Here is a 24,206-nt window from a genome sequence, read left to right on the forward strand (position 1 = left end):
CCGCCCACTTCCAGACCCGGCCCCGCCCCTCATGCCGGCCCCGCGCACGCGCGCCTACCCAGCCGAGGCCTCCCCCCGCCCCGCTGGTCCCCGCGGTCCCGCGGCGCCAGGTCGCCCCCAGCCCCTCCCTCTTGCCACCCTCTGTGTGTGTCCCACCCTCACCGGCTTTGTGACCTAGGTGCCGAGCCGCTTCCTGGTCAGCCGCGCTGTGGAGGAAGGAGCCAGCAGTGAGGTGCTGCCGCTCGCTGCCCCGGGCAGGGGCACAGGTAGGTGGCGGCCGCGGGCCGGGCCGCTTGCCGAGCCTCGGGCAGCGCGTGGGGGCGGGGGCGGGCAGGGTGTGAGGGGCTGGGGGAGGGGAAGGCCCTGGGGACGAGGTGGAGCTGGCAGAGGGAGAGGTGGGAGGATGAAGATGCGGGGGTGTCTGAGGTGGGCTTGAGGGTGGGGTCGGCGGTGTGTGGGGTTCGTCTCGTCGTGAGAGAATTAGGGCTCCGGGCGGGAGAGGGGACGGATTTAGCTTGGGTGAACTTGGGGAGAGGCTTGGGAGTGAGTGCTGGGGAAGGGGTAAAAGAAAAGGGGTTGAGGCGTGCACGGAGGGGCGGCGGTAGGGTCGGGATGGGGGGAGGGGGGAGGTTTGGGGGCTGGGAAGAAACGAGTTGCGGCTGTGGGTTGTGAAGTTGGGGAGAGGGAGGCGTGAAGAAAGGGGATTGTGAAGGTTGAGGACGGAAAACCGAGAAGGAGATGGAGAGACGAGGGGGCTAAGAGGAATCCCGATGGTGACAGGAAGGGAAGAAGGGTGAGGGAGAGGAGGATGGGGGCTGGAAACGGGCGCGGGGAGGTAGATGGAGGTGGGACTGAGTCTGTCGGTCCGGGGCCGAATTTTGAGGGTACAGAAGAGTCTGAAGTGTGAGAGAGATGGTGGAAGTGCTGAGAGTGGTGAACGGGCAAGGTTACAGTGGGGGTGGGGATTGGTTTTTTTTTGGTACGAAAAGCTAGAGTGATGTTGGAGAGATTAGCTTGCTCTTGGGGAACATAGGGGCCTGGATGTGACGTGAGTTTCTGCAGCTTGGGGGAGAAAGCAGGTAGGGAAGTGCAAGTTACAAAAAAAAAAGAAGTTGTGGCAAATTGAATAATGGCGGTGACACAGAACAATGAAGGTGGATTGTTAGTTGGTTAAAGATAGTTTAGAACTTCTTTCTGTTCGGGTTTTATGTTAAGAAGTCTTTAAAAGCCACTACATTTTCAAATAAGCCAAGGTGTCTGTAGTCTTGATATGAAGGTCATGGGTTGACAGATGTTTTCCTGGTTTGTGGATATGGCGGATTTCTACTCTGGCCTGTCTCATTCTTAAGACAGCCCTGGTTCGGTTTCCACCCAGTCTTCCCTCAAAACTGCTTTGTTTTTTAATGTAGTCCCTGCCCTCTTGACACCCAGCTTGAGCCACTGTGCGAGTACCGGAGAGGTCAGATGGCCGGCAGGATTAATTCTGAGTGTTTTAAAAACATTTTTAAGGCTGGGTGTTGCATTTTTATTCTGAGGTACAGCATCATGCATGTGGAAAGATGATGTGCTTTGGAGTTTATACAGCCCTGTGACTGAATCCAGGTTGTGTCACTCAGCAGTTGTGAGCCTTAAGTAAGTTACTTCATTTCTCTGAGCCTCTTCATCCATTAAGAGGCAATCGGTGGCTGCATGACATCATTTTATGTTGTACCTAACAGTGCTTGCCAGCTGCTAGCTATGTAGTGCGTGCTAACTTTCAGTCACATCTGGTATGATTAGCAGCAGTTATTACTTTGGCCTATTTATTATTCTTAGGAAATTGTTAACGTATTGTTAAAGTTTGGTGTTCTTTTTGATTTTGTTGTTGTTGTTGTTTTCCTTCAAATTAGCCATAGACTCGGCTCAGTTTAAGCACTGTTATCCTGATGCCTTCTCTCTTCTCTCCCCACAGTTCACTTGACTGGGATAATTATCATGCTTTTTGCTTAGAAACTGGCTTCAAGATTTAAAAAACGGTCGTGTTTAGTTATTTTATCTTGTCTCTTATTTAAAGAAGCTGTAGACAACTGAGCTTCTAAGGTTGTTTCATTTATTTGAAGAAATGATATGCTTTGTGCTAACTTTAGCTTCACTGAGGTAATACGCTACTGTGCTGTGCTTGTATGCAGCTTCTCTGTGGTGGACTGGAAGACCCACCAGCCTGTCTGTCACTCTGTTAACCTGATGTATAGCTGAGATCTACACTGAACTTTGTTATTCTTGCAGATACATATTATCCAGTTTGAATGAGCTCCTCCCCCAAACAAATAAAAGCTCTGTCTCTTAAGGGGTCAACTTTGTAATAGGCCACCATGAACAATATTGAGGGGCAAGTCATATTTAGTAGAGAAGCTTTTACCCTTTATGGTTCTTAAAGTTGAAAGTTCAGACATTCATTTAATCCTTAGATCATTTTATAGTACCTCACAAACTTCTGGAAGCTCCTTATTAGGAGAGTGCAGGATGTTAAAAAAAAAAGTTACTATGGTTCCCTAAACTAGGGGTAGTTATTCAAATACTATGACTGAAGAAAGCAAACCCCTGGATTACTGCCTGGACAAATGATGTAGATTTACTCTTAAGGAAATTGAATATTTTGCCATTTAAAAGGAATGCCATTTGATGACTAGTCTAAAGATATGATACAGTCATAACAGCCCCCCTTTTTGAAAATGATCCTTGGAAGGTAAAGCTGGCAGGATTTGGGGCAGAGTAAGGGATTAGCTTCCAAACTCTGATCCCAACCTACTTGTGCCCTCTGCTGGATGGAAAGCACACTTCTAATTTTCATGAATCCTTGTCATCCATTCATTTCATTTTACTCCAAAGTTTATGGAAGGTTATTATTAGAGATGAGGATTAAGAGAGGGCATATTTGTAGAACCTGAGTTTTTGTCTTTTTTCCTTCCTTCTGCTTGTCAGCATTATGGCGGATTGGTCCACCAAGATACATAATCTTCCATAGGGTTTGTTTTTCTGTTGTTACAAGTTAGATCATTAGGCTAAGCATGGTGGCTTATGCCTGTAATCCCAGCACTTGGAAAACTGTGGTAGAAAGATTGCTGTGAGTTTGAAGCTATATAGTAAGTTTCAGTCCACTCTAAAATGGTGGTGATGATAAAATAAAATATTTTCTTTCCTTCATTCACTTTTTTTTTTGTCTGTGTATCAAATAATTTCTTTTTAGGGCCATACCTAATATCTCCTTTCTAAATCTTAGGTAAAGTAGCCTCTGAAGATCTACTCCTAAAGATCAAAGGATGTTTTCTTTTTCTCCTGGTTAGGATTAAGGTCTGTGAGGTTGAAGGGACCAAATACTTGCCCCTGCTGAAAGAGGCACTTAAAATTAGTGGTAGGGGGTATCTTTTGAGCAGCAGACCCTGAATGCTGGCAAGAGAAGAGTATGGAGTCTTAGAGCTGGCACTGTTGCAAGACTTTTCAAAACTGGCTTTTACTTTAGTTGTTTTGTTTTTCTCCCTTGGTAGTACCAGTAGCAATATAGCCCCATCATCTGCTCTGCTTCTACCACCTGCAGAAGGGCTGACAAGTGGGGGGAGGAGCTTGCAGCTGTTGCCTGGAAGAGGACTAGCTCCTAGCAACAATATCAGAGCACTAAATCTTCCCCCTTTGAGGTCTCATTCAGTTCAGCACATATCTGTTGAGTGCCTACTCAGTACTAAGCACTATGTTGGGCCTGAGTAAGAGATAAATCAAGTGCCTTTCCTTCAAAGACCTCACAGTTTGGGTACAGTAACAAGTGAATGTAGTACACAGGGCTAAGTGTTGTGTGAAAGGAAACACTGGGTGCTCTGGGAAAACAAGACAGACATGGACTGGTACAGGGGTTGGAAAAGTTTCCCAGGAGAATGGTGAGTGATGGTTGAGCTGAATGTTAATGATGAGCAGGAAATAGCTAGGTCAGGCAGAACAACCAAAAGCAGTAAACTAAGCCAATCGCAGTGGGTCAAGTGGATGGCCAGTTTACTCATGGAGTGGTGGTGGGGCCACAGAGCAGGACATAGTGGAGGAGCCGGAAAGACAGAGGCTCCAGGGCTAGGCTGGGCCCTGTTTTCTGTGCTACTTTATACACATAATTATTCTCGGGAGAAAAATGAATAGCAATGATTCCCACAAACAGGATCATTGTTTGATCTCCAGAGACTCAGCAGTTTTGTCATTCACTTAATTGTTTGCTGACACTTGTAAGTAGCTTCAGGGCCACACTGTAGGCTTTGCTACAGAAGTTGAGTTGGTTCACTCTTAAAAACCAGAGTCTTTGAGGGATAATTTCAGAGTCCTTCAGAAATATTGACAGGCCTACACTGTATTAAAACTAATGTTCTTTCCTTCTTGTTGGAGAAATGATAATCTGATGCCTTAGCTTTATTTAACATAGCAGTTTCTCATGTAATTTGAAGTCTCATTTATCCAAGAAAGCAAGCATTTATTACAACTAATTTCTTAGATGTATAATGTTACTAACATGACTGAAGAAACACCCAACTGCTTATTTTTGACTTACCTCAGAGTACTCTAACAGACCCTGAACAGATCTGATGTTCTTGAGGACTATAATAACTCTATTTAGCATTTTTGGGGAGGTGTCTTTATCTGTAAATTCAAATTCCATTTCCTGTTCCCTGTGGTTTACCTAAGGCTTATGTAGTGCTATAACATTCTCCCCAGGGACTGTAATATGCCGGAGTCCTGTTATGGAGTCTGGATGAATTAAATGTGGTCTGTCTTCTGTGTGCAAAAGCAGCAAAGACAGACCCAGAAGGAGAGCAATAGGACAGTGAGCCAAGTGCAACAAAGAGATGTGTGGGAGGTGCCAAAGTAGCAAGGGAGTTACTTCTATCTTTTTTCTGTGTGTAAACATTTTAATTTCAATGGGTTCGTAATATCCGATGAAATGGAGTATATACTATTTACTAACACTCCAGTATTGGACATTGAGGATGTTCCTATTGCTCTGCTAACATAAACTGTTACTTCTAAAAGAATTTACTTCTAAAAGGATTGTTACTGGCATTTTGGTAACTTCTGAGTGAGTTTTAGAAATGAAATTTGAGCTTGAAAGATGAATAGATTGCTAAATTGTAGAGAAAAGTGCAAAAGAGGCACTGCAGATACAAACAGTAGGTGCCTCATAGTGACAAATTTCTTAGCAACTGGTGAGTTGTGCTTTCCCCATAGTGGAGGATCATAAAGCTGTGGGCATAGCAAGGTCAAGTTCATGTTGCAGATAACATTTTAATTGGATTTGCTTTCATGTGCCTTGTTTTTACAGTTGAAATCAAGGCAATGGCTTACTACCTCAACTCAGAAACCCACGTGGATCCAGGACCCATCTATGTTCGAGAAAATGGGCAACTACACATGGTCAATCTGGCTCTGGATGGTGTTAAGAACAGCCTGCAGAAGCCACGACCTTTCAGACTCTTTCCCAAAGGCTTTTCCGTGGAGCTGTGCATGAACAGGGAAGACACTGCACAGAAGGAGAAGACTGATCACTTCATCTTCACATACACCCGCGAGGGGAATCTGCGCTACTCTGCCAAATCCCTCTTCAGCCTGGTGTTGGGCTTCATCTCTGACAACGTTGATCACATTGATTCCCTTATTGGCTTTCCTGAGCAGATTGCTGAAAAGCTATTCTCTGCTGCTGAAGCCAGACAGAAATTCACAGAGCCAGGTGCAGGGCTCAGGGCTTTACAGAAGTTCACTGAGGCCTATGGGAGTCTGGTGCTTTGCTCGCTGTGCTTAAGAAACAGGTGGGTATTCTCATTAGTATATTTGAGTACTTCAGTGGAGAACCCCGGGGCTTAGTGGGTTCATAAACTCTGCCATCAGACAGTACTTTCAATTTCAAACTTCAACATTCAAAGTACAGGCCATTTGGGGGGGGAGAGGGAATCACCAGGTGTCTTTCTTCATCTCCTACAACACTTAGTGTTTGTGCTCTCCCCTGAAAAGAAAAAAAGAAAATGTTCTGTAAGGATTGGGTGGCTGCCATAGCTTTTTCAATAGATAAAAATACTTTGCACCCAGCCTCTTTCTTCTTTTCTTTTTTCCTTTTTTTCATTTGAAATATGGTCCTGCTATATATTGCCCAGGCTGGTAAAGAACCGTTGGGAATGCCTGGTGGTGATTGAACATGTCTTTAATCCCAGCTCTCAGGAGGCAGGGGCAGGTAGATTCAAGGCCAGCCTGGTCTACAGAGAGAGTTTCAGGATGGCCAGGGCTACATATTGAGACCCTGTGTCAGAAAACAAAGCAACAAATAACAAAACACACTTGGGCTTAAACTGTCTTCCTCCTCAACTTTTTAAGTACAAGTGTATACCATCATGCTCCCTTGGAGTCAACTTTTGTCATACAGGAAAGTCAAGGTATGGCCTGCCAAATATCTCTTGGTATACCCTTGGGAATGTGAAGATTAATACTTAGAATTCTTGGTCCTGTTTCAGTTTTAAGAACACTAGATATTGAATATTAGATTAAAAAGTAACTAAAAAATATGAGATTAAAATACCAAACATCCAGCCGGGTGTTGGTGGCTCACGTCTTTAATCTCAGCACTCGGGAGGCAGAGGCAGGTGGCTCTCTGTGAATTCGAGGCCAGCCTGGTCTACATAGTTCCAGGACAGCCTCCAAAACAATACAGAGAAACCTTGTCTCGAAAAACCAAAAAAAAAAAAAAAAAGAAAAGAAAAGAAATCAAGAAAGAAATCAAACATCCTACAATTTGGAAATGCTCTGTTAAGTTTCCAGCACCCAGGCCTGTCTCCTTACAAAGCAGACTTTTCTTTTGTGACTGATTTGCTTTTGCTTGTGTACTTTTAGGTATTTATTTAAAATATGCTTTCCACTACCATTTAAGAAAACTTTGAGGACATCTGCTACTTTTAAAAGAGTAAAAATAACCCTTGCAAACAGTTCACATGTGAGCACAGAAGAGTGAACCATCTCTCCCATCTCCTGTTTCCTCTCAGAGACCAACCATTGGCTCCATTTTTTTTTTTTTTACTACAAAGATATTCTGAACATTTACATCTTTTTGTTTCTTTCTAGTTTGTCAAACTGGAAATGTAGATGATTACATGCTTTATATACCTATGTACCTTTCATTCTTCACAATTTGAAACTCATTTGTAATCAGTATTATAGACTTAGTATTATGATGTACCATCTGAACTTTTTCATGATTAAAAAGCAATTTGCTATTAGTTCATTTTTGTTTATGTGGTTGTTAAAGATCCAACCCAGACCTTATGTATGCTAGTTAAGTGTTCTATCTGAGACACATTTCCCCAGCCCACCAATTTACCATTAAGATACATAATAAATATGACCTATAAAATGAGGCCAAACAGAATTAAACAATAAAGAGAGAAAGCAATAACAGAAAATATAAGATAAAACTCATAAAACATGGAGAAAAACGTAACTAGTCTTCATTTAATTGGCTCATGGAGTTAATGACTTTACCCCAGGTCAGGTCTCATACATTACTTTCAGAAGACAAGGCCTAAGGACGCAGAACCTTGGACTAGCATGAAGCAGGCATTTCCTGAAAGCTCTGTCTGTGCTATGGCCTCAGTTATGGCAGGACATGGGACTGCTGCCAGTGAAAGGAAACCACTTATCTTGCTGGATGACAAAGCCAATTTATTCCACATTTTATCCCCCCTCCACCCCATTCCTTCCTTCCTTGGTAAGCTTTTGTACTAGCTTAGTTGGCCAGTCTCCTGCCTCAGCCTCCTGGGGGCTGTTACAGGCATCCACCTTTCTCTGCCTCACTTCTTTACTTTTATTCCAAGTTATTTATGCTTATTGTAGAAAATTAGAAGGGTGGAAAGTAGAATTATGTGTAAAAACTCTGTATTTGGGAATATATAAAGCTAAAATTAAAAAGTTCACAGTACTGATACAGCAATAATATTCAAATACACAGTTTTAGTCACTTGAGAGTTTATGCTCTATAACTGGTCTTCTATTTCCCTTCTTTCCCCAGTTATCTTTACAGCCTAAATATGTTCCATGGTTTTGAAAATGCTATTTGTTCCTATTTTTCTGTTGTATGATTGGTTAGACTGCGAAAATATCACTTTAATTCACATTTGATGAGCATAAATAATGTAACAGCTCCAGTACCAAAACAATAACATTAAGTGTAACATTTCTGGAAAGTAGTTTGGAAGTAATTATTGAGAGCCCTAAAACAGCCACATGATTTGTTCAACCCATGGTTCACTTTGTTTGGTTTTTTGAGACAAGGTCTCATTGTGAAGCTCTGCTTGTACCTCAATGTAAATCCAGTTGCCCTCAAACTCATGGGTAATCCAACTCTTCTCTGACTGACAGTACAGGCATATACCACCATGTTTGGCCCATAATTCTACTTTTTAAGACTATCTCAACAGGTGTGATGATCACCCTATGAAGTAACATCTATCTTACAGGGGAAATTTAGGCTCCAAGAAGGTGGCTATTGCAAATGATGTTACACAGTGAGAGGCGTCAACCTTCTTGTTTCTCTTCTTATTTCTGGGCCTGCAGCAAAGACAAGCTGAAACTTGACAGAAGACAGAGCCTCTCTTGTGAGCCCAGCTCTGATGGTACACAACTGCAATTGTAGCGCTCACAGGGCTGAAGCAGAGGGCCCAGGAGCTTATGGCCAGCCTGGGCTACATAGTGGGGTCTTGTCTTAAAGATAATTTTCAATCTGGATGTGGTGCCCACACCTTTAATCTTAGCACTCAGGAGGCAGAAGCAGGCAGATCTCTGAGTTTCCAGGTCAGCCTGGTCCATATAGAGAATTCCAGGACAGCCCTGGACTACATAGTGAGATCCTGTCTCAAAAAAGAAAAAAATAACATTTAAAAAAAAATCTATTAAATCTATGTGATACCAGTATTCTTTGCAGCACTATTTGTAGTGGTGAGAAGCTGAACGCTAGAGAATTTTTCAGACAGATTATGGTACCAATTAGATATTGAAGTTAAGATAATATTCTAAGATAATTTAAATGATGTAGTAAATGTTCAAAATATGATAAATGAGAAAAATGAACCTAGGCAAAATGACTCATACCTGTAATCCCAGCACTCAGGACACTAAGAGAGGAAGATTGCAGAGATTTTAGGCAAGCTAGGGAACTAGTTATGTAACAAAACCCTTTGTTCTACAATTTAAAAAAGGGGGTTTTAGGCAAATGGTTTTTTATTATTTCAGTTTTTCAAGACAGGGTTTCTCTGTAGCCCTGGCTGTCCTAGAACTCACTCTAGAGACCAGGCTGGTCCTGAATTCAGAGATCCACCTACCTCTGCCTGCCAAGTGCTGGGATTAAAGACACATATCACTATGCCCAGCTGCAAATGGGCTTTTCTAAAAAACTGAATTATTGTATGTGTGAGCAGGTACATATATGTATGGTGTGCCACGACACACATGGAAGTTAGAGAACAACTTTATGGAGTTAGTTATTTCTTTCTACCTTTATGTAGATTGTAGGGATTTTGCTTCAGTCCTGAGAGTGAATGGCAGGCGCTCTACCCACTGGACCACCTTGCTGGCCAGATCCCTTTTTTTTTTTTTTTTTTTTTTGAGAGAGAGAGAGGGTTTCTTTATAACCCACCTGACTGTCCTGGAAGTCACTTTGTAGACCAGGCTGGCCTTGAACTCATAGAAATCCACCTGCTTTTTCTTCCTGAGTGCTGAGATTAAAGGCCGAATCCCATTTTTTTTAAACATTTTTTTTTTCATGTGGTACTGGTGATTGAATTCAAGGTAATTTGGGATGACTTTTTTTTTTTCATTCTAACCCTAAATTTTGTTTTAAAAATATTTTTGTATGTTGACGAAAGAAAAGAACCTTCCAATGTCTATGTAGAAATATTGCAGTTGGTTTTACTTTTCTTTGTACTTTTTGTAGTTTCTTAATTTCTCCCCCATTTACCTTATGATCATGTATTAGGCTTATGATAAAATATAGTGAACATTTCAGCGTAATCTTTTGGATCGTATTTTGTTAAAGTAATTCCAAACTTTGCATTTTTATTAAGGTACAAGTGAGTTTTCAGTTGTGACCTAAACTCTCCTTTTGACTACCCAGAAGAATATTAGAGTAGGAGCTGTGGGGATGGATGTGTTTGCAACCCAGAGATGCTGTGGCAGAGAGTGTACTGACCCTCAGGCAGGTGAGACACTTGTTTGTGGTCTTGGTGGCAGGCCCAGAAGCTGCCTGCCCAAAGGAGAAGTCAGTGTTTTTACATCTGGGCTGCAGCCAGACAAAACTCCTCCCTCGTGTTTTAATCCTAATGGTGGTCACAGAAAGTAAGTATATTTTCCTTAAAATATCACCCTATGTTAATCAAATAGTAATAATCACTTTAAAGGGTGGTCCATAGGCCCCCATATACGTCTTAAATGTTTGGTTTCCTTAATTCTGAAAAGAAAGAATGGGAAGATGTAGTTTTAATAGCTGGAAAAATTGAAGCTCAGAAGGTTATGTCATTAAAGCTGGGGCCAGCAGGAGGCTCAGTGGGTAAAGAAAGGCACTCACCTCCCAGTGATGCAAGCCTGACAACCCGAGTTACACCTGCATCCCACATACACACGGAAGGAAAGACCCAACTCCTCTCATCCTCTCACCACCCCATCTCTGTGTGTGTCTCCTCTGCCTCTTCCCCCACAATACAGTAAAAAGATTTCAAACTCAAGTCTGACACTAGAATATGTGTGTGTTCTGTTGTTTCTCTACTGTTTGGGCCTTTGAAAGTTGTTTGGAATGCTAGCTGTCAGCAAGAATCTGGAGCCTTGTATCCTACATTAGCATTTAGTATTGTCTATGCCTAGAATGTTGGTCCTTAGCCTTGAGTTCCATAATATTTCTTAACCATGTTACACAGTCTTATGTCCTTTCCTTTATTTCAGAATTACTTAAAATCTTTCTTGGTAATTGATCAAAGGATGTGTGTTTTCTTTAATTGCCAATAATCCCCTAAATCCCTGTTAACACACTTTAATACTGTGATTGGAAGGTAGAAAACAGCTTTATTCACAGTGTAACCACAGTAGTCTGAGTAAGTAATGGTTACTTGTGTTCCCAGATGAGCTGTCTCCAGGCATTTGAAACTTGTCAATTTAAAGAGGGTCCCAGTACCTCAGACTGTCTACCTAGTAGGTCAATTTGAGTACCAACAACTTCAGGTGCCTATAGGAAGGAGAGAATTCGACCCCATTCTTCCCTTCTGAGTGTCCATCACGTGTTTGGCAGTTAAGCTCCAGCTAAGTGAGAGAGCTGTACTCTCACTAACCCTAGCATACTCTGCTGCTGTGGAAACGTCCAGGCCTCCAAGAGAAAAGTAGATGAGAAGTAGATGCTCTTGCCACTGTCCAGCTTTCCTGGTATCTTAGGAACCTTTCTCTCCTGTTCCTGTCACACCTAATCCCTTTCATTCCCCCCACCCCCAACCTCATTAGAAATAGATGAACCAACTAGAAGGCAGGGCAGAACCCAGCCAGGCTGTTGATGCCATTTTGATCTCCTCCTCTCCAGAGGCCTCCCTGATGCTTCTGATAACCGTTTGGCAAGGTGCTCCAGTGTCATTAAGTCACTCGTGTTCATAGTTTGTCTCAGTAAGCATCTAAATGAGAGTCTTGCTGCTACATACTTTCGGGTAGTTAGGGTAACAGCTCCAGTGGTGTAGACAGGTGCTCAAGCTTGAGTTTCGGGAAGAAGATAAAATGTCATCTGCCAGATAGATAGCTTTTGAAATATTTTTGAGTATATGCAGATTAAAGCTTGGGCTCATGCCTATAATTGAGGCAGGAGACTTAACGAGTTCAAAGCCAGCCTAGATTACAGAGGCTCAAAAAGAGAGAGAGAGAAAGTAATTGAAGTTTTGAGTATACTAAAGAGTTTGGAAATTCTCAGGTAAACTCGAAGCACTACCACTGAGGTCTGACTCAATACAAACTGGATGTTTTCTCTTGTGACTTGCCTTTGCTCATACACTTCTGTTTGTTCAGAATGTCTATTCCACTGTCATGTACAAAGTTTTCTAAGGTATTTATTAATTAGTCCAACCCATGTGACACAGTCATCAGTGATGTGAACTTATTACATGGTACTCTGGGATGATGGCATGTTGACTGTACCACAAGGTCACAAATTGAAAGTTCTGAAAGATAAAAGACAAGCTATTGATTGTTCTTCACACTGCACAGGTATTTGGTGATTGCAGAAAAACTTGAAGAGATCAAGTCTTTCCGAGAGCTCACCCGACTGGATCTTTCCTGTTGCAAGCTTGGAGATGAACATGAACTTCTAGAACATCTCACCAATGAAGCTCTGTCTAGGTACCAGCCTGTTGTCACTTTAAATGATTGTTTTATTTTTAAAAGAATGATCCAATGGGATCATCTTAAGGATTGCCACTTAGTTTTCTGTGTTTATGTGCTAATTGTTTTTCTAAAATGTTTTCAACCTCTGTTTACTTGGTGTAACAATATAGATTGGATATAACTTTTAGGAAAGATAACTGATTTGTTCTTTTTTTCTAATTAACCTTTATTTAACCTTTATTGAAACCATCAGTATTGAAAAATATTGTTCCTTATTTGCCATTCCTAGTTTATTATAGCAAGAGATAAAAAATCGGGGCTGGAAACCTGGCTCATTGGGTAAGGTCACTTGTCACCAAGCCTGATGACCTGAGTTCATTTCCTGGAACCCAGGTGGGGGAGAGAGAGAGAGAACCAACTCTGTTGTCCTCTGACCCCCACACTTCACCCTGGCAAATGCATCCTTCATACTGTCCACCCACAAAAAACAAATACATGTAATAAAAATTTACAAAAATTTGGGACTAGAAAGACAGCTCAGTAGTTAACAGCACTTGCTGCTTTTGGAGAACACCTGGGTTCAATTCCTAGCACCCACATGGTAGATCACAACCGTCTATAATTCCAGTTCCTGGAGATTCTATGCTCTCTTGTAGCTTCCACAAGTACCAGGTACACACATAGTGCGTAGACATGCATGCAAGCAAAACACTGTACACATAAAATAAATTTATTTTTTAAAATTTATAAAAGTTCAAGAAGAGCAAGAAAGGATAGTTGGAAACAGAACATCAGCTTAGTAGGATTTGGGTGGGCTTTTATAGTATTTAGAGATGTTGATATTTTATGTTTTTGAGTAAAATGTTTCAAATCATGTTCTCAAGCCGTATTTAAGTGATACTTTTTATGGACTTTGTTTCTCTAGTGTAACTCAGCTCCACTTGAAGGATAATTGCTTATCTGATGCAGGCATTCGGAAAATGACAGCACCAGTAAGAGTGATGAAAAGAGGCCTTGAGAACCTAATGCTGTTAGACTTATCTTGTAAGTTATGGGGTGTTAATGTCTGAGAATGGCTTTAGGGTCATCATTTGAGAGGATAAAAGGCAAGCTGACCTTCTAGGAGCCATAGCAGTCTAGTGACAGGACTGAAGCCAGTGACTCTTAACTCCTGGCCCAATGCCTTTAGCATCATCCTACCCGGAGGAATATGCTTTTCGGATTTCCCATGCCACTTGGTGCATAGCCAGCTGGTCCCTCCTGTCATGTTAAGAGCATACATAAGAATATCTGTTTGTTCTCTGGTCACGATATCTGTCATGTAGGTTCTTTTCATCAGTATTTATCTAATAAGAAGCTGAAAAATCCAGTCTTGTGGTAATTTAAGATTAACCAGATCTGCTGGGTGGTAGTGGAGCACGTCTTTGACCTCATCACTTGGGAGGCAGAGGTAGGTGGATATCTATGAGTTCAAGGCCAGTTTGGTCTACAGAATGAGTTCCAGGACTGCCAGGGCAGTTACACAGAGAAACCCAATCTCAAAAAGAAAAAAGATTGACCAGATCCATTGGCTCAACTGGTAGGAAGTGAGCGGTTTGAGAGTCCAGTAACACTGTCTGTGGCAAGGTGGGTTGATTCCAGTGAATAGAAACAGAGGACAGTTTTGTACCTTTGGACAAGCTACTTGATTTCTCTGAGTCGTGGTTTTGGCCTCTGTACAGTAACGTTGTTGAATCCCTGGCATACATCCCAGGGATGTATTCAGTAAATACTTTCGAGCATCTGCTGTGTAGCTGGCACTGTGCATGGCATCCTTAGAGAAAATGGGTAAAGCAGCACTCTCTGACGTAAGAAGGTAATATGTAAGGAAAGCTCTGGAAAAACAAGACAGTCCCTTGTTTATAAGTATCTTGGAGGTCTTTTCAGACTAAATATATGCCTTTACTGCAGAGGTGAAATGGTGGTGAGCAGAGCATGTGAACCATCTCGTTAGTTTCATGCAGCTCCAAATGGAGTTATTTGTGAAAACTGCTCCATCACAGATTCTGCTCATCCAAGTCCTAGGCAGTTGGAGCTGTGAAGGATCTAATGTGGCTGCTTCATGTTGTAAGCAGAGAAAATAAGACCCTTATGTTGAATTCGCTCTGCGGAAGGAATTCACCCACGCTGTACTTTATAGCTTATTGTTTGTTTGGGTGTCGTCACCCCCCCCCAGTCTACTGTGGGGGTTTTACAATTATGACAGAATGTTTCCTTATTTTTGACATCTAGGTAACCCTGAGATCACAGATGCTGGAATTGGATACCTATTTTCTTTTAGAAAACTGAATTGTTTAGATATCTCTGGAACAGGGCTAAAGGTAAGGCTTTGGTTTCTTTCATTTTCACAGATTTTATGATTTGTTACTTTGCTTCTATTAATTGGTGTTAGTATTCTTGATGGCCTTATTTTGTTTTGATTTTTTGAGATATAGTGTTACTATGTAGCCTTTCCTGGGCTTGAATTTCCCATGTAGCCAACCTGGTCTCAAACTCAGGACAATCCTTAGCTTATTGAATACTGGGATCACAGGCATATGTCACTATGCCCAGGTGATTCTGGTGTTTTGATCCCCCTCTCAGTCTGCCTAGTTGGAATTACAGGTGTGTACCAACACCCCTGATTTATGGTGGTTTTTGCTACTCATAGCAAGTAATTTGTCTCTGGTGTTTCTCCTCACTAGGACATCAAAGCCGTCAAGGACAAGCTACAGACACACATAGGCCTTGTTCACTCCAAAGTGCCTTTGAAGGAATTTGATCATAGTAACTGCAAGACAGAGGGCTGGGCTGACCAGGTACTCCAGGCTTTTCACTACAGCATTTCATTTTTATTTTAGGCACCTAAAAATTGAATAAACATTAATTCCTTTGATGCTTTTGCCTCAGGTGTAGTCTTCACTCAGTCAGCAATGGTGATAGACTGTTACTGACCCATCTACCTAAGGAGTTAGTACTGGATGTCAGATCTCAGTACTTCCCTGCTATGGTTAATAGACTGGGCATCATGCCTAGAATGCTATCATAGTCTACAAATGATTCAAGAAATGAGTAAATTATGGCTTTTATGCAAAAGAAGAAGTAAATCTGATCTAACTGTGCTCTTAACAGTGTGCTGTACTCCAGAGAGAATTAACTAGTGTCACACTTTAGGGTTCAAATCTGGCTCTTCTCTTTCTTTTGGGCCTATTTCTTTTTCCATGGCCTTAGTCAGCAGTCTCTTGACCTTTCTCTCTCTTGACGTCTGCCAGTGAAAGAACTGGACTTTGATTCTCTTGACTTCATGTTGCCCTTCTCCAGATTGGTAAAGTACAGCATTGAATAGAAAGTCATAAAGTTCCCAGTGGATAGCAGCTTACCTGTGTGGGGCACCTTTCCCCTTCAGATACTTAACTGTTGTTTCCTGGTGGAAGCATGGAAGATCCCTCCCTGGCTCTGAGCGAGGAGGCATGATGGTGAACCTGTCCAGCTACCTGAATATGTCATCATCTCTCTGTAGATAAGGGAGACCTGTGTCAAGTGTTTCAGAAGGACCTGGAGCCAGCTCCAGACTGGGCATAATGCAGTAATTGCCAGAGTGGAACCTAGGTTGCATCCTAGGTGCATCTAGAGGACTTGGACACATGGAATGCTCTTGCCAAAACCTCCTATAGGTTTGTAGCAAGGGACATGGTAGAAAGAGCGTAGGTTGTAGAGTCAGACAGATTTCAGAGTTCTGCCTCATAAACCCAATAGCAAAAACTAGGATCTTTCTTTGGGTTTGGTAAAGACCAAGTAAAACACCTAATAGTGTGACCTCAAAGTAAGTTGATTGGGCCAGCGTAGCTTCTTGCCATCACCTGGGACCTCCAGGGCTTCAGAGTGTTTTCCTGCTAATCCTATCCAGGAACTCCAGCCTGACCCATCTCTGAAGAGGGAGGCTGTCTAACAGGAGCCCACTTCCTTTTCTGTCTCCAAATTCCTCCACTTCTCCAACCAGACTCTACTTCCCTCCTTTTTAAAGGAAACAATTATGCCAGTTTATTTCAGTGGTAAGCCCTTCTTTAGTTTTTCTTTTAGTCCTAATCCTGAAGGCTTTCAGCTTCGGTGTCATATTTATTTTATTTCCCTTGCTTCCTCACCACCACATACCCAGTATCACCCTCTGGTGGTGATTTCTTTCTGTATATAAATGTCAGTTATCCTTATTCTACCCTCAACCCAGGGCAGCTGTGTTCTGTTTGTTCTTAGTTCTCGTACCTCTTTGCTGCCTTTCTTTGTAGTCTGGTTTTAGCCTGCACTTGTGTAAGTGTCTCTGGAAGCTGCCAAGTAGCCCAGTGTTTACCTTCTGTGGCTTTATGTGACTTCTACTATAAGCATGCTTGCCTTAAGGTTTTTCTTACCTAATTCCTCTTTCTTTTCTCTTTTACACCTCTATTCCCCTGGTGATCTTAGGTTTCTCAGTATCATGAAAGGATGACATCTAACAGAAACTATATGTATTCCCAAATATTATCTACAAGTTTCTTCCTGATACTTCAGAGTCAGTTTGTTCAAACTTGCTTTCTTAGTCTGTATTCGCAGCTAGCCCTTCTGTTTCTGCTAGTGGAAGGACCGTATCTGTATTTCCTACAAAACCACCAAATTGATTTAGTCCATCTTGGCTTTCCCTTAGATCAGTGCTCATTTTCTGTAACCAGAAAATACCATTGAAGGATCCATCACTAATATATTCCAAGTGCAATCCTTATTAACAGCCCTGTGGAATACATGCCAACTCTATGTAACACATCAAGACTCAGAAATTAAATCTAAAGCTAAGGGCTCTCTGGCTAGTAAATATGTTCTTCTGGTTTGTGATTTTGTTTGTTTGTGTCTTAAGTCTCACTGTGTATCCTAGACTGGGCTGAAATTCACAATTCTGGAACTACAGGTGTCTCTACCATGCTAGGTCTGTATTCTTACTGCTTGAAATGCTCTGTATCCTGCAAGTGTTTTTCCTCATTTATGGTCATTATGATTGTTGCATTAGTAAGAAATTAAATGCAAAGTCCTTGTTACTCAAAATATGTTGAAATGATCATTTAATTTTCATTCTGTCATGTTTAGTTTATATTCAGTCAAATTTCTAAAAAATTAGCAGTAGCGAATAAATTGCATTTGTAACAGTTAGAAATAGAAATTGAAATGCTATGAGGATATAGAAATGTGGGCATTCTGCACACGTAGGAGAGATGCATTATTACAGATTGGTTTCAAGGCATAGAAGGGTCTAGGGATATGTGAACAATACTGTAACTAAGATTTTAGTGTTTAGTTTAAAGATGTGCGATTCATGCAGTTGATTTCCAGCTTGGAATGGAACTGGGCAGGAGTGGGCTCAGCAAACTGACCTGCCTCACATGTATACATAGATCCATCGGATTATCGTGCCCAGTCTGACTTGATTCTTATAAACAAAATTTATCAATGGGTTTGTGTTTCAAGAAATGGAGCAAAAACTAGCTCAAAGGTATAGTGCTTGCTTCCCTGGTCCAAAAAAAAAAAAGAAGAAGAAGGCAAAAAAGGGAAGAGACCAAGGGGGAAGGAGAAAAGTTTTTGTTTGGGTTCAAATCTTTCCAAATTCCTTTTAGATCGTACTGCAGTGGGAGCGAGTGAGCGCGGAAGCTGTGCGGCAACGGAAAGATGGAAAGGCAGCTCAGTACTTCTGTGAGAAATTCTTTGTTTGGGAGTTTTTACCCTTGGGTTTACACTCTTAAAACAGCCTGTCTTCTCTCTATGGGAAAAGTAATTGTAATAGTATTATTTTATTTATGACCACTAAGACAAACTGTTCCCTAAGCACCACCATCAGGAAGGTTGGTCTCATCCCAACGAAGACTTGTAGCAGCACAAAAGAAAACAGAACATAGACTAAGTGTCACCAACAGGTGGAAGCAACTAGGGATGTAGTTCAGTGTACAAAGGTTGCCTAGCATGGGCAAGGCCCTGGTTTCAATCTCAAACACCAGAGCAAAAAGAGAAGTGAAACCCAAGTGCCCGGCAACAGATGATGGATAAACAGGATGCAGTATTTCTATACAAGGGAGTGTGATTCAGACTTGAAAAGTAAGGACATTTTGGCATAGGAAGATGGCCCAGTGGTTAGAAGTGCATACTGCTCTTACAGAGGATCTGAATTCAGTTCTCAGCAGCCATGTCAGGTAGCTCATAACTGCCTGAAACTCCATGTCTGGGGAGCCCAACATATCTGGTCTCCCCAGATGCCTGCATTCATGTGCACATACTCATACAGTTACATACAATTAAAAATGATGTTTTTGTTTTTTTAAGGTAAGGATATTTTGACAGTGAGTCTTGACGACATGTTACATGAGATAAGGCAGTCATGAAAGGACATATACTGTATTATGAATGTTCTTTTGTGAGCTTCCCAGAGCATCAGGTTCATTTGAAAAGGGTAGTGGTTGGAGAGAGAGAGAGTAGGGAATTACTGTTTAGTAGTTACAGACTTTTAGTTTACAAGATAGAGATCTGTGGGTTGCTAAGATGGCTCATTGGGTAAAAGTGCTTACCATGCAAACCTAGCAGCCTGAGATTGACCCCAACTCCCAAAAGTTGTCCTCTGACCTCTGCACATGCACTGTAGCACATGTGTGTGCACACTCATGTCAAATCCACAAGCATACAGTAATGTGTATAAAGTGTTCTGGAGGGCAAGGGCTGCAGCTGTTTCCTAGCATGCTAAAGGCCCTGAGTCCATCCAGCTCTGAAAAGAGAAAGGTTCCGGAGATAGGTTAAAATGGTGAATTCTGTTGTGTTTGTTTTGTCATTTTAAACAAGATAAGGAAACAATGGAAGTGACAAAATAAGAATCCTAGGACAGCTAAGCATTATGGTGCACACCTTTAATCCCAGCACTGGAGAGGCAGAGGCAGGTGGATCTCTGTGAGTCTGGTCTACAGTGTGAGTTCCAGGACAGCCAGGACTGTTACAGAGAGGAACCCTGCCTCAAAACAAAAGAATCCTAGGACATAGAAGTCACTATAGGGACAGATCTTATTCCTCGGAGAATAGTCAGGTCCATGTTTTGACCGGAAAAAGGAAGCCAACAACTTGTAAAATTTGAGAGTGTGCCTGACACTGACACTTTATATATATAAATATATATATAATATGTATATATATATATATAATTTATTTCATTCTAGGTTTTGTACTCATAGGAAGTTGAAAAAATTGATTCTCGGGGTATTAGACTCGTTTAAACCTAGTAAGCATCTTCTTCTCTCCCTCTGCTGTGGTAGTGTATCTGAGAGCCCTGCTGCCAGGCACTCAGCCCAAACTACCCCGGGACCTTGTCTTAGTCCTAGGCAGTCTCTCAGACTTTGGCAGGCCCTGGCTCACCAGCCCCTTGATACCTTGGTACTCTTACAGATCAAAAACGAGCTCTCTCAGAAGCCTCAAGGAAATGTCCTCTGGCAGACACCCACATGAACTCTTCTGGAAAACTCCAGTTCTATAGAGAGAAGGTTCCAGACTGCCATGGGCCACTATTGAGTCAAGAGTCAAAGAAGAGCAAGAAGAGAGCTTTCGAACAATCAGAGCAGGAGCAGAGCGCGCCACAGTCAGCCAAGCAGAAGTGTGTGTGTCTGGCCGTGGAGGACTGGGACTTGCTGAATTCCTACTGACTGACACTTACAGTCAGCCTTTCCCTCATCTCGGCACATGAGGAGGAGAGACTGCTGGTGATTTTCTTTTGGTTTGGATTTACTTATGGCATTAGCATAGCAAGCAAATATTTCTACTTTTGTGGGGGAGGGGGATGCCATGAACGTATGTAATAATTTCTAATGTATATTTTCAATACATAGTAATTTTTTCAAATAAACTCTTTTGCTCTCGTTGAGTTCTGCTTGTGGAATGCAGATTGGAACCACAGGAAGTAGCACCATGTGAACTAACAAGTTTGGCATGATTTGTCCCTGCTACAGTTTAGCACAGCTGACAGAACACAGATGTGAGTGAAGCTGCCGCTGATTTAATGCTGCCCTGGGCCATGCCCTAGCCTCATAGCAAGCATAGATAAAACTAACTGAAATGTAGAGCCACAAACATGCAACCTTGAGTTAAGTGCCATGTTTAATGTCAGAGCTTACAAGTAGAAGTTAGAGTTTATACTCCTTTCTAGTTGGCTGCAAAGCCCATTCTGTTAATGTTGCCTCTCAACAGTAGTTAGCATTTATTGAAATTCCAGCCATTGAGGGTATTCACTAAGACCCAAGTGACTCACAACAGCCTTGGAAGTAACAGGCAGAAGCTTTTCCATCTTAAGACTTAATGGAAAAAGGACCTGGAAAGATGGCTCAGAGGGTAAGAACATTAGCTGGTCTTCCAGAAGTCCTGAGTTCAATTCCCAGCAACCACATAATGACTCACAACCATCTGTAATGAAATCTGGAGCTCTCTTCTGGTATGCAGGCAGAATACTATAATAATAAATAAATCTTTTAAAAAAAAGACTTACTGTAAAAGGCCCAGTAAATTTTTCAGGCCATAAGCATTTGTTACAAATATCCAGCTACACACAGTAAATAAATATGGCTGTCTGCCAATACATTTTTGTTTACAAAGGCAGGTGGCTGGCAAATTAGCCAGAGTTTGGGTGTATGCTACCACACCTGGCACGTGGGGGTTCTTGTTAAAAACCAGGTTCCCTTGTGAGGACTGTGCAGTTGAGGCAACTTAGCAAACATCAGCTTGCTGGAGGTGGTGTCACATCCCTTTAATCCCAACACTCAGGAAGCAGAGGGAGGTGAATCTCTGAGTTTGAGGCCAGCCTGGTTTACAGAGCAAGATCCAGTACGGATGACCAAGGCTACAAAGAAAAACCCTGTCTCAAAAAGAAAAGAAAGTCAACTTGAACAGGTCAGCTTGAGTAAACCTAAGATTCAGAATTTCTAGTTGAGCACAGCATATACCTATCATCAAAATTTGGAGGTGGAGGCAGGAAGATCAGGAATTCAAGGCTAGCCTGGGCTACATTACAGGAAAGATTGGCATTTCTAGCAAGCACCCAGATGATGCCAGTATTGCTCGTTTGCAGACCCTAGCTGTATGAACACTGGACATTAGCAAAGACTTCATCAGGGTATTAATCTCATCAGTGGATTAGCCCATTTGTGGGTTTATGTCTTAATGGGTCAGGTTTGGAATCTGTTAGAAAAGCCAGCAGTTGAGGCAAGCAGCTTTCTTTCATCTTACATGTGGGGTAGCCACCAGAGAAGACTACTCAGACATGGATTTAAGCCAATAGGAAGTTTGTCTTAGCTGGGGACACTGGACACTTTGTGTCCAGGATCCACATGTAGCCCCAACCCTCTCAGAGTGAGCTTTTAAGCATAAAAACCATGTTCTGGGTTGACATACTTCAGTTATCAGGAACAGTTGGCCAGAAACAACTACAGAAACCAAAAGGCAAAGTTAATAGATTTAGGACTTTGCCAGTACTATTGGCTTTGATAGATTAGGTCTTTGTTTTAGTTTAGCAGGTGGTGCTATCTGTGTGCTGAACTTTATGACCTGAATGATACTTCCATCATGGAGTCAGTTGTACTAAGGTCCAGGGCCTATTAAGGCCTGGAGCCCTTACATAACATACTCTTATGTTACATACTCTTGCCTTGGTATCCTGCCTTACCACAGGCCTAAAAGTTCTGTCAAGCAACTGAACTAAGACTTCTCAACTTTGAGTCCTAAGTCCTCTCTTGGAGAAAAAAGGTGAGTGTGTGTGGTGTGTGTGTGTGTTAAGGCACACATGGAGGTGAGGGGACAGCTTTGTGAAGTCAATTCTTTTATGTGGATTCTGGGAATCAAACTCAAGTCAATAGGCTTACACCCAAGGTGTTTTACCCCATGAGTCATTTGGCTAACCCTTTTCTGTTTGGTTTTTAAGACAGAATCTTACTGTGTCATCCATACTTTCCTAGAACTCGATGTGCTTGAAATTAGGACTGAATTCAAACAGCCCTCTTGCCTCAGCCTCCCAAATGCGGGGATAACAAGCATGTGTCATTATGCACACTCCTAACCTTTCTTCTTTGAGTTGGTTTACCACAGGTATTTTGGGTGTTTTGCTACAATGGTCAAGAGCTAATGCAGTCCTCTGTTGCTGGTGGGACTGCAAACTTGTACAGCTGCTGTGGAAATCAATATGATAATTTCTCAGAAAATTAGGGATCAACCTACCTCAAGACGCTGCAATATCACTTTTGGGATATACCCAAAGGAGGCACATTCACACCACATGGACACTTGCTCAACTATGTTCATAACAACATTATTTGTAATAGACAAATCTTGAAAACAACCTATATGTCCCTCAACAGAAGAATGGATAAAGAAAATGTGGTACGGGCTGGAGAGATGGATCAGTGGTTAAGAGCACTGACTGCTCTTCCAGAGGACCTGAGTTCAATTCCCAGCAACCACGTGGTGGCTCACAACCATTGTAATGAGATCTGGTGCCCTCTTCTTTTTTTTTTTTTTTTTGGTTTTTCGAAACAGGGTTTCTCTGTATTGTTTTGGAGCCTGTCCTGGAACTCCGTAGACCAGGCTGGTCTCGAACTCACAGTGATCCGCCTGTCTCTGCCTCCCAAGTGCTGGGATTAAAGGCGTGTGCCACCAATGCCCGGCCTCTGGTGCCCTCTTCTAGCCTGCAGGCATACTTGCAGGCAGAACACTGTATACACAAATAAATAAATCTTTTTTTTTTTTTTTTTTGGTTTTACGAGACAGGGTTTCTCTGTTTTGGAGGCTGTCGGTCCAGCCTGGCCTTGAACTCACAGAGATCCGCCTGCCTCTGCCTCCCGAGTGCTGGGATTAAAGGCGTGCGCCACCAACGCCCGGCAAATAAATCTTTTTTTAAAAAGTGGTACATTTACACAATGGAGTACTACTCAGTAAGAAACAATGACATCCTAAAATTTGCAGGTGAATGGACAGAACTAGAAAAAACCTTCCTGAGTGAGGTAACCCAGACCCAGAAATACAAATATAGTATGTACTTACTCATAAATAGATACCAGACATAAAGCAAAAGATACCCAGCCTACAATCCACAAACCTAGAGAAGCTAGAATCCTTTTCCAGAAACAGATGGAAGCAGATGCAGAAATCCACAATTAACCAATGGGCCAAGACCATGGAGTACAATTGAAGTGAGGGAGGAGTGACAATATAAACAAAGGAGTCAAGACCATGATGGGGAAGCCCACAGAATCAGCTGACCCGAGGAAGTGAGAGATCACTGACTCTGGTCTGACAAATGGGGAACCTGCATGAGACCAAACTAGACTCTGTTAATACAGGTGACAATGGTGTGACTGGGACAATATATGAAACCTCTGGCAGTGGATCCAAGATCTAACACTAATGCACAAACTGACTTAGTGGAGCCCATTCTATATGGAGAGACACCTTGCCAAGCCTAGACACGGGTGTGGGGAGGTTGGAGGGAGTGGGGGGAAGGGGAGGAAAGGAGGGAGGGGAAACTGGGATTGGAATGTAAAAGTATAATAAAGAGCTGACGCAGAAAGTTGGCACCGAGAAATGGAGTTTAGGACTGGAGATGTGGCTCAGTTGGTAGAATGCTTGACTAGCATGGGTGAAGCCTGGGTTCAAGCCCCAGCACCACTTGAACAGGGGCTGAATGGCGGTGAATCAAGTACTCAGGGCAAAGAGGAGGGAGATGAGACGTTTAAGGTCATCCTCAACGATGTAGTGAGTTCAACTTCAAG

General features: G+C 42.2%; 2 protein-coding genes across 5 annotated transcripts in view; one reads left to right on the forward strand and one right to left on the reverse strand.

The window, feature by feature from the left end:
* Hspb11 (heat shock protein family B (small) member 11) overlaps nucleotides 1-292 on the reverse strand; it is a 40,234-nt gene extending 39,942 nt beyond the window's left edge. The window contains exon 1 of the mRNA XM_013114906.3: nucleotides 163-292. The gene's annotated coding sequence lies outside the window, so the exon portion shown is untranslated. The remainder of the gene's footprint in view (nucleotides 1-162) is intronic.
* On the forward strand, nucleotides 127-20,317 carry Lrrc42 (leucine rich repeat containing 42). Of its 4 annotated transcripts, none has more exons than XM_005072160.4 (8): nucleotides 127-266; nucleotides 5,330-5,813; nucleotides 12,274-12,405; nucleotides 13,316-13,434; nucleotides 14,662-14,750; nucleotides 15,114-15,227; nucleotides 18,042-18,117; nucleotides 19,846-20,317. In XM_005072160.4, exons 2-8 carry the CDS (start codon nucleotides 5,344-5,346, stop codon nucleotides 20,097-20,099), a joined length of 1,254 nt encoding a protein of 417 aa, XP_005072217.1. In that variant the 5' UTR covers nucleotides 127-266; nucleotides 5,330-5,343; the 3' UTR covers nucleotides 20,100-20,317. The 4 variants fall into 4 exon arrangements, with proteins under 4 accessions (XP_005072217.1, XP_021084064.1, XP_040612958.1 ...); XM_021228405.2 differs by lacking the exon at nucleotides 127-266 and adding an exon at nucleotides 375-426; XM_040757024.1 differs by lacking the exon at nucleotides 127-266 and adding an exon at nucleotides 377-395.
* Nucleotides 20,318-24,206: the final 3,889 nt, after the last annotated feature.

The sequence above is a fragment of the Mesocricetus auratus genome, unplaced genomic scaffold (genome assembly GCF_017639785.1).
Source record: "Mesocricetus auratus isolate SY011 unplaced genomic scaffold, BCM_Maur_2.0 Super-Scaffold_100014, whole genome shotgun sequence".
Classification (NCBI taxonomy): Eukaryota; Metazoa; Chordata; class Mammalia; order Rodentia; family Cricetidae; genus Mesocricetus; species Mesocricetus auratus.

What these genes read in the sequence shown, in the direction of transcription:
- Lrrc42 (XM_005072160.4), top strand. Translation starts at nt 5,344, where the DNA reads ATGGCTTACTACCTCAACTCAGAAACCCACGTGGATCCAGGACCCATC. An exon ending in TCGCTGTGCTTAAGAAACAG is followed by an intron (nt 5,814 to 12,273) that starts GTGGGTATTCTC and finishes CACACTGCACAG; the next exon opens with GTATTTGGTGATTGCAGAAA. An exon ending in CAGAGGGCTGGGCTGACCAG is followed by an intron (nt 15,228 to 18,041) that starts GTACTCCAGGCT and finishes AATTCCTTTTAG; the next exon opens with ATCGTACTGCAGTGGGAGCG.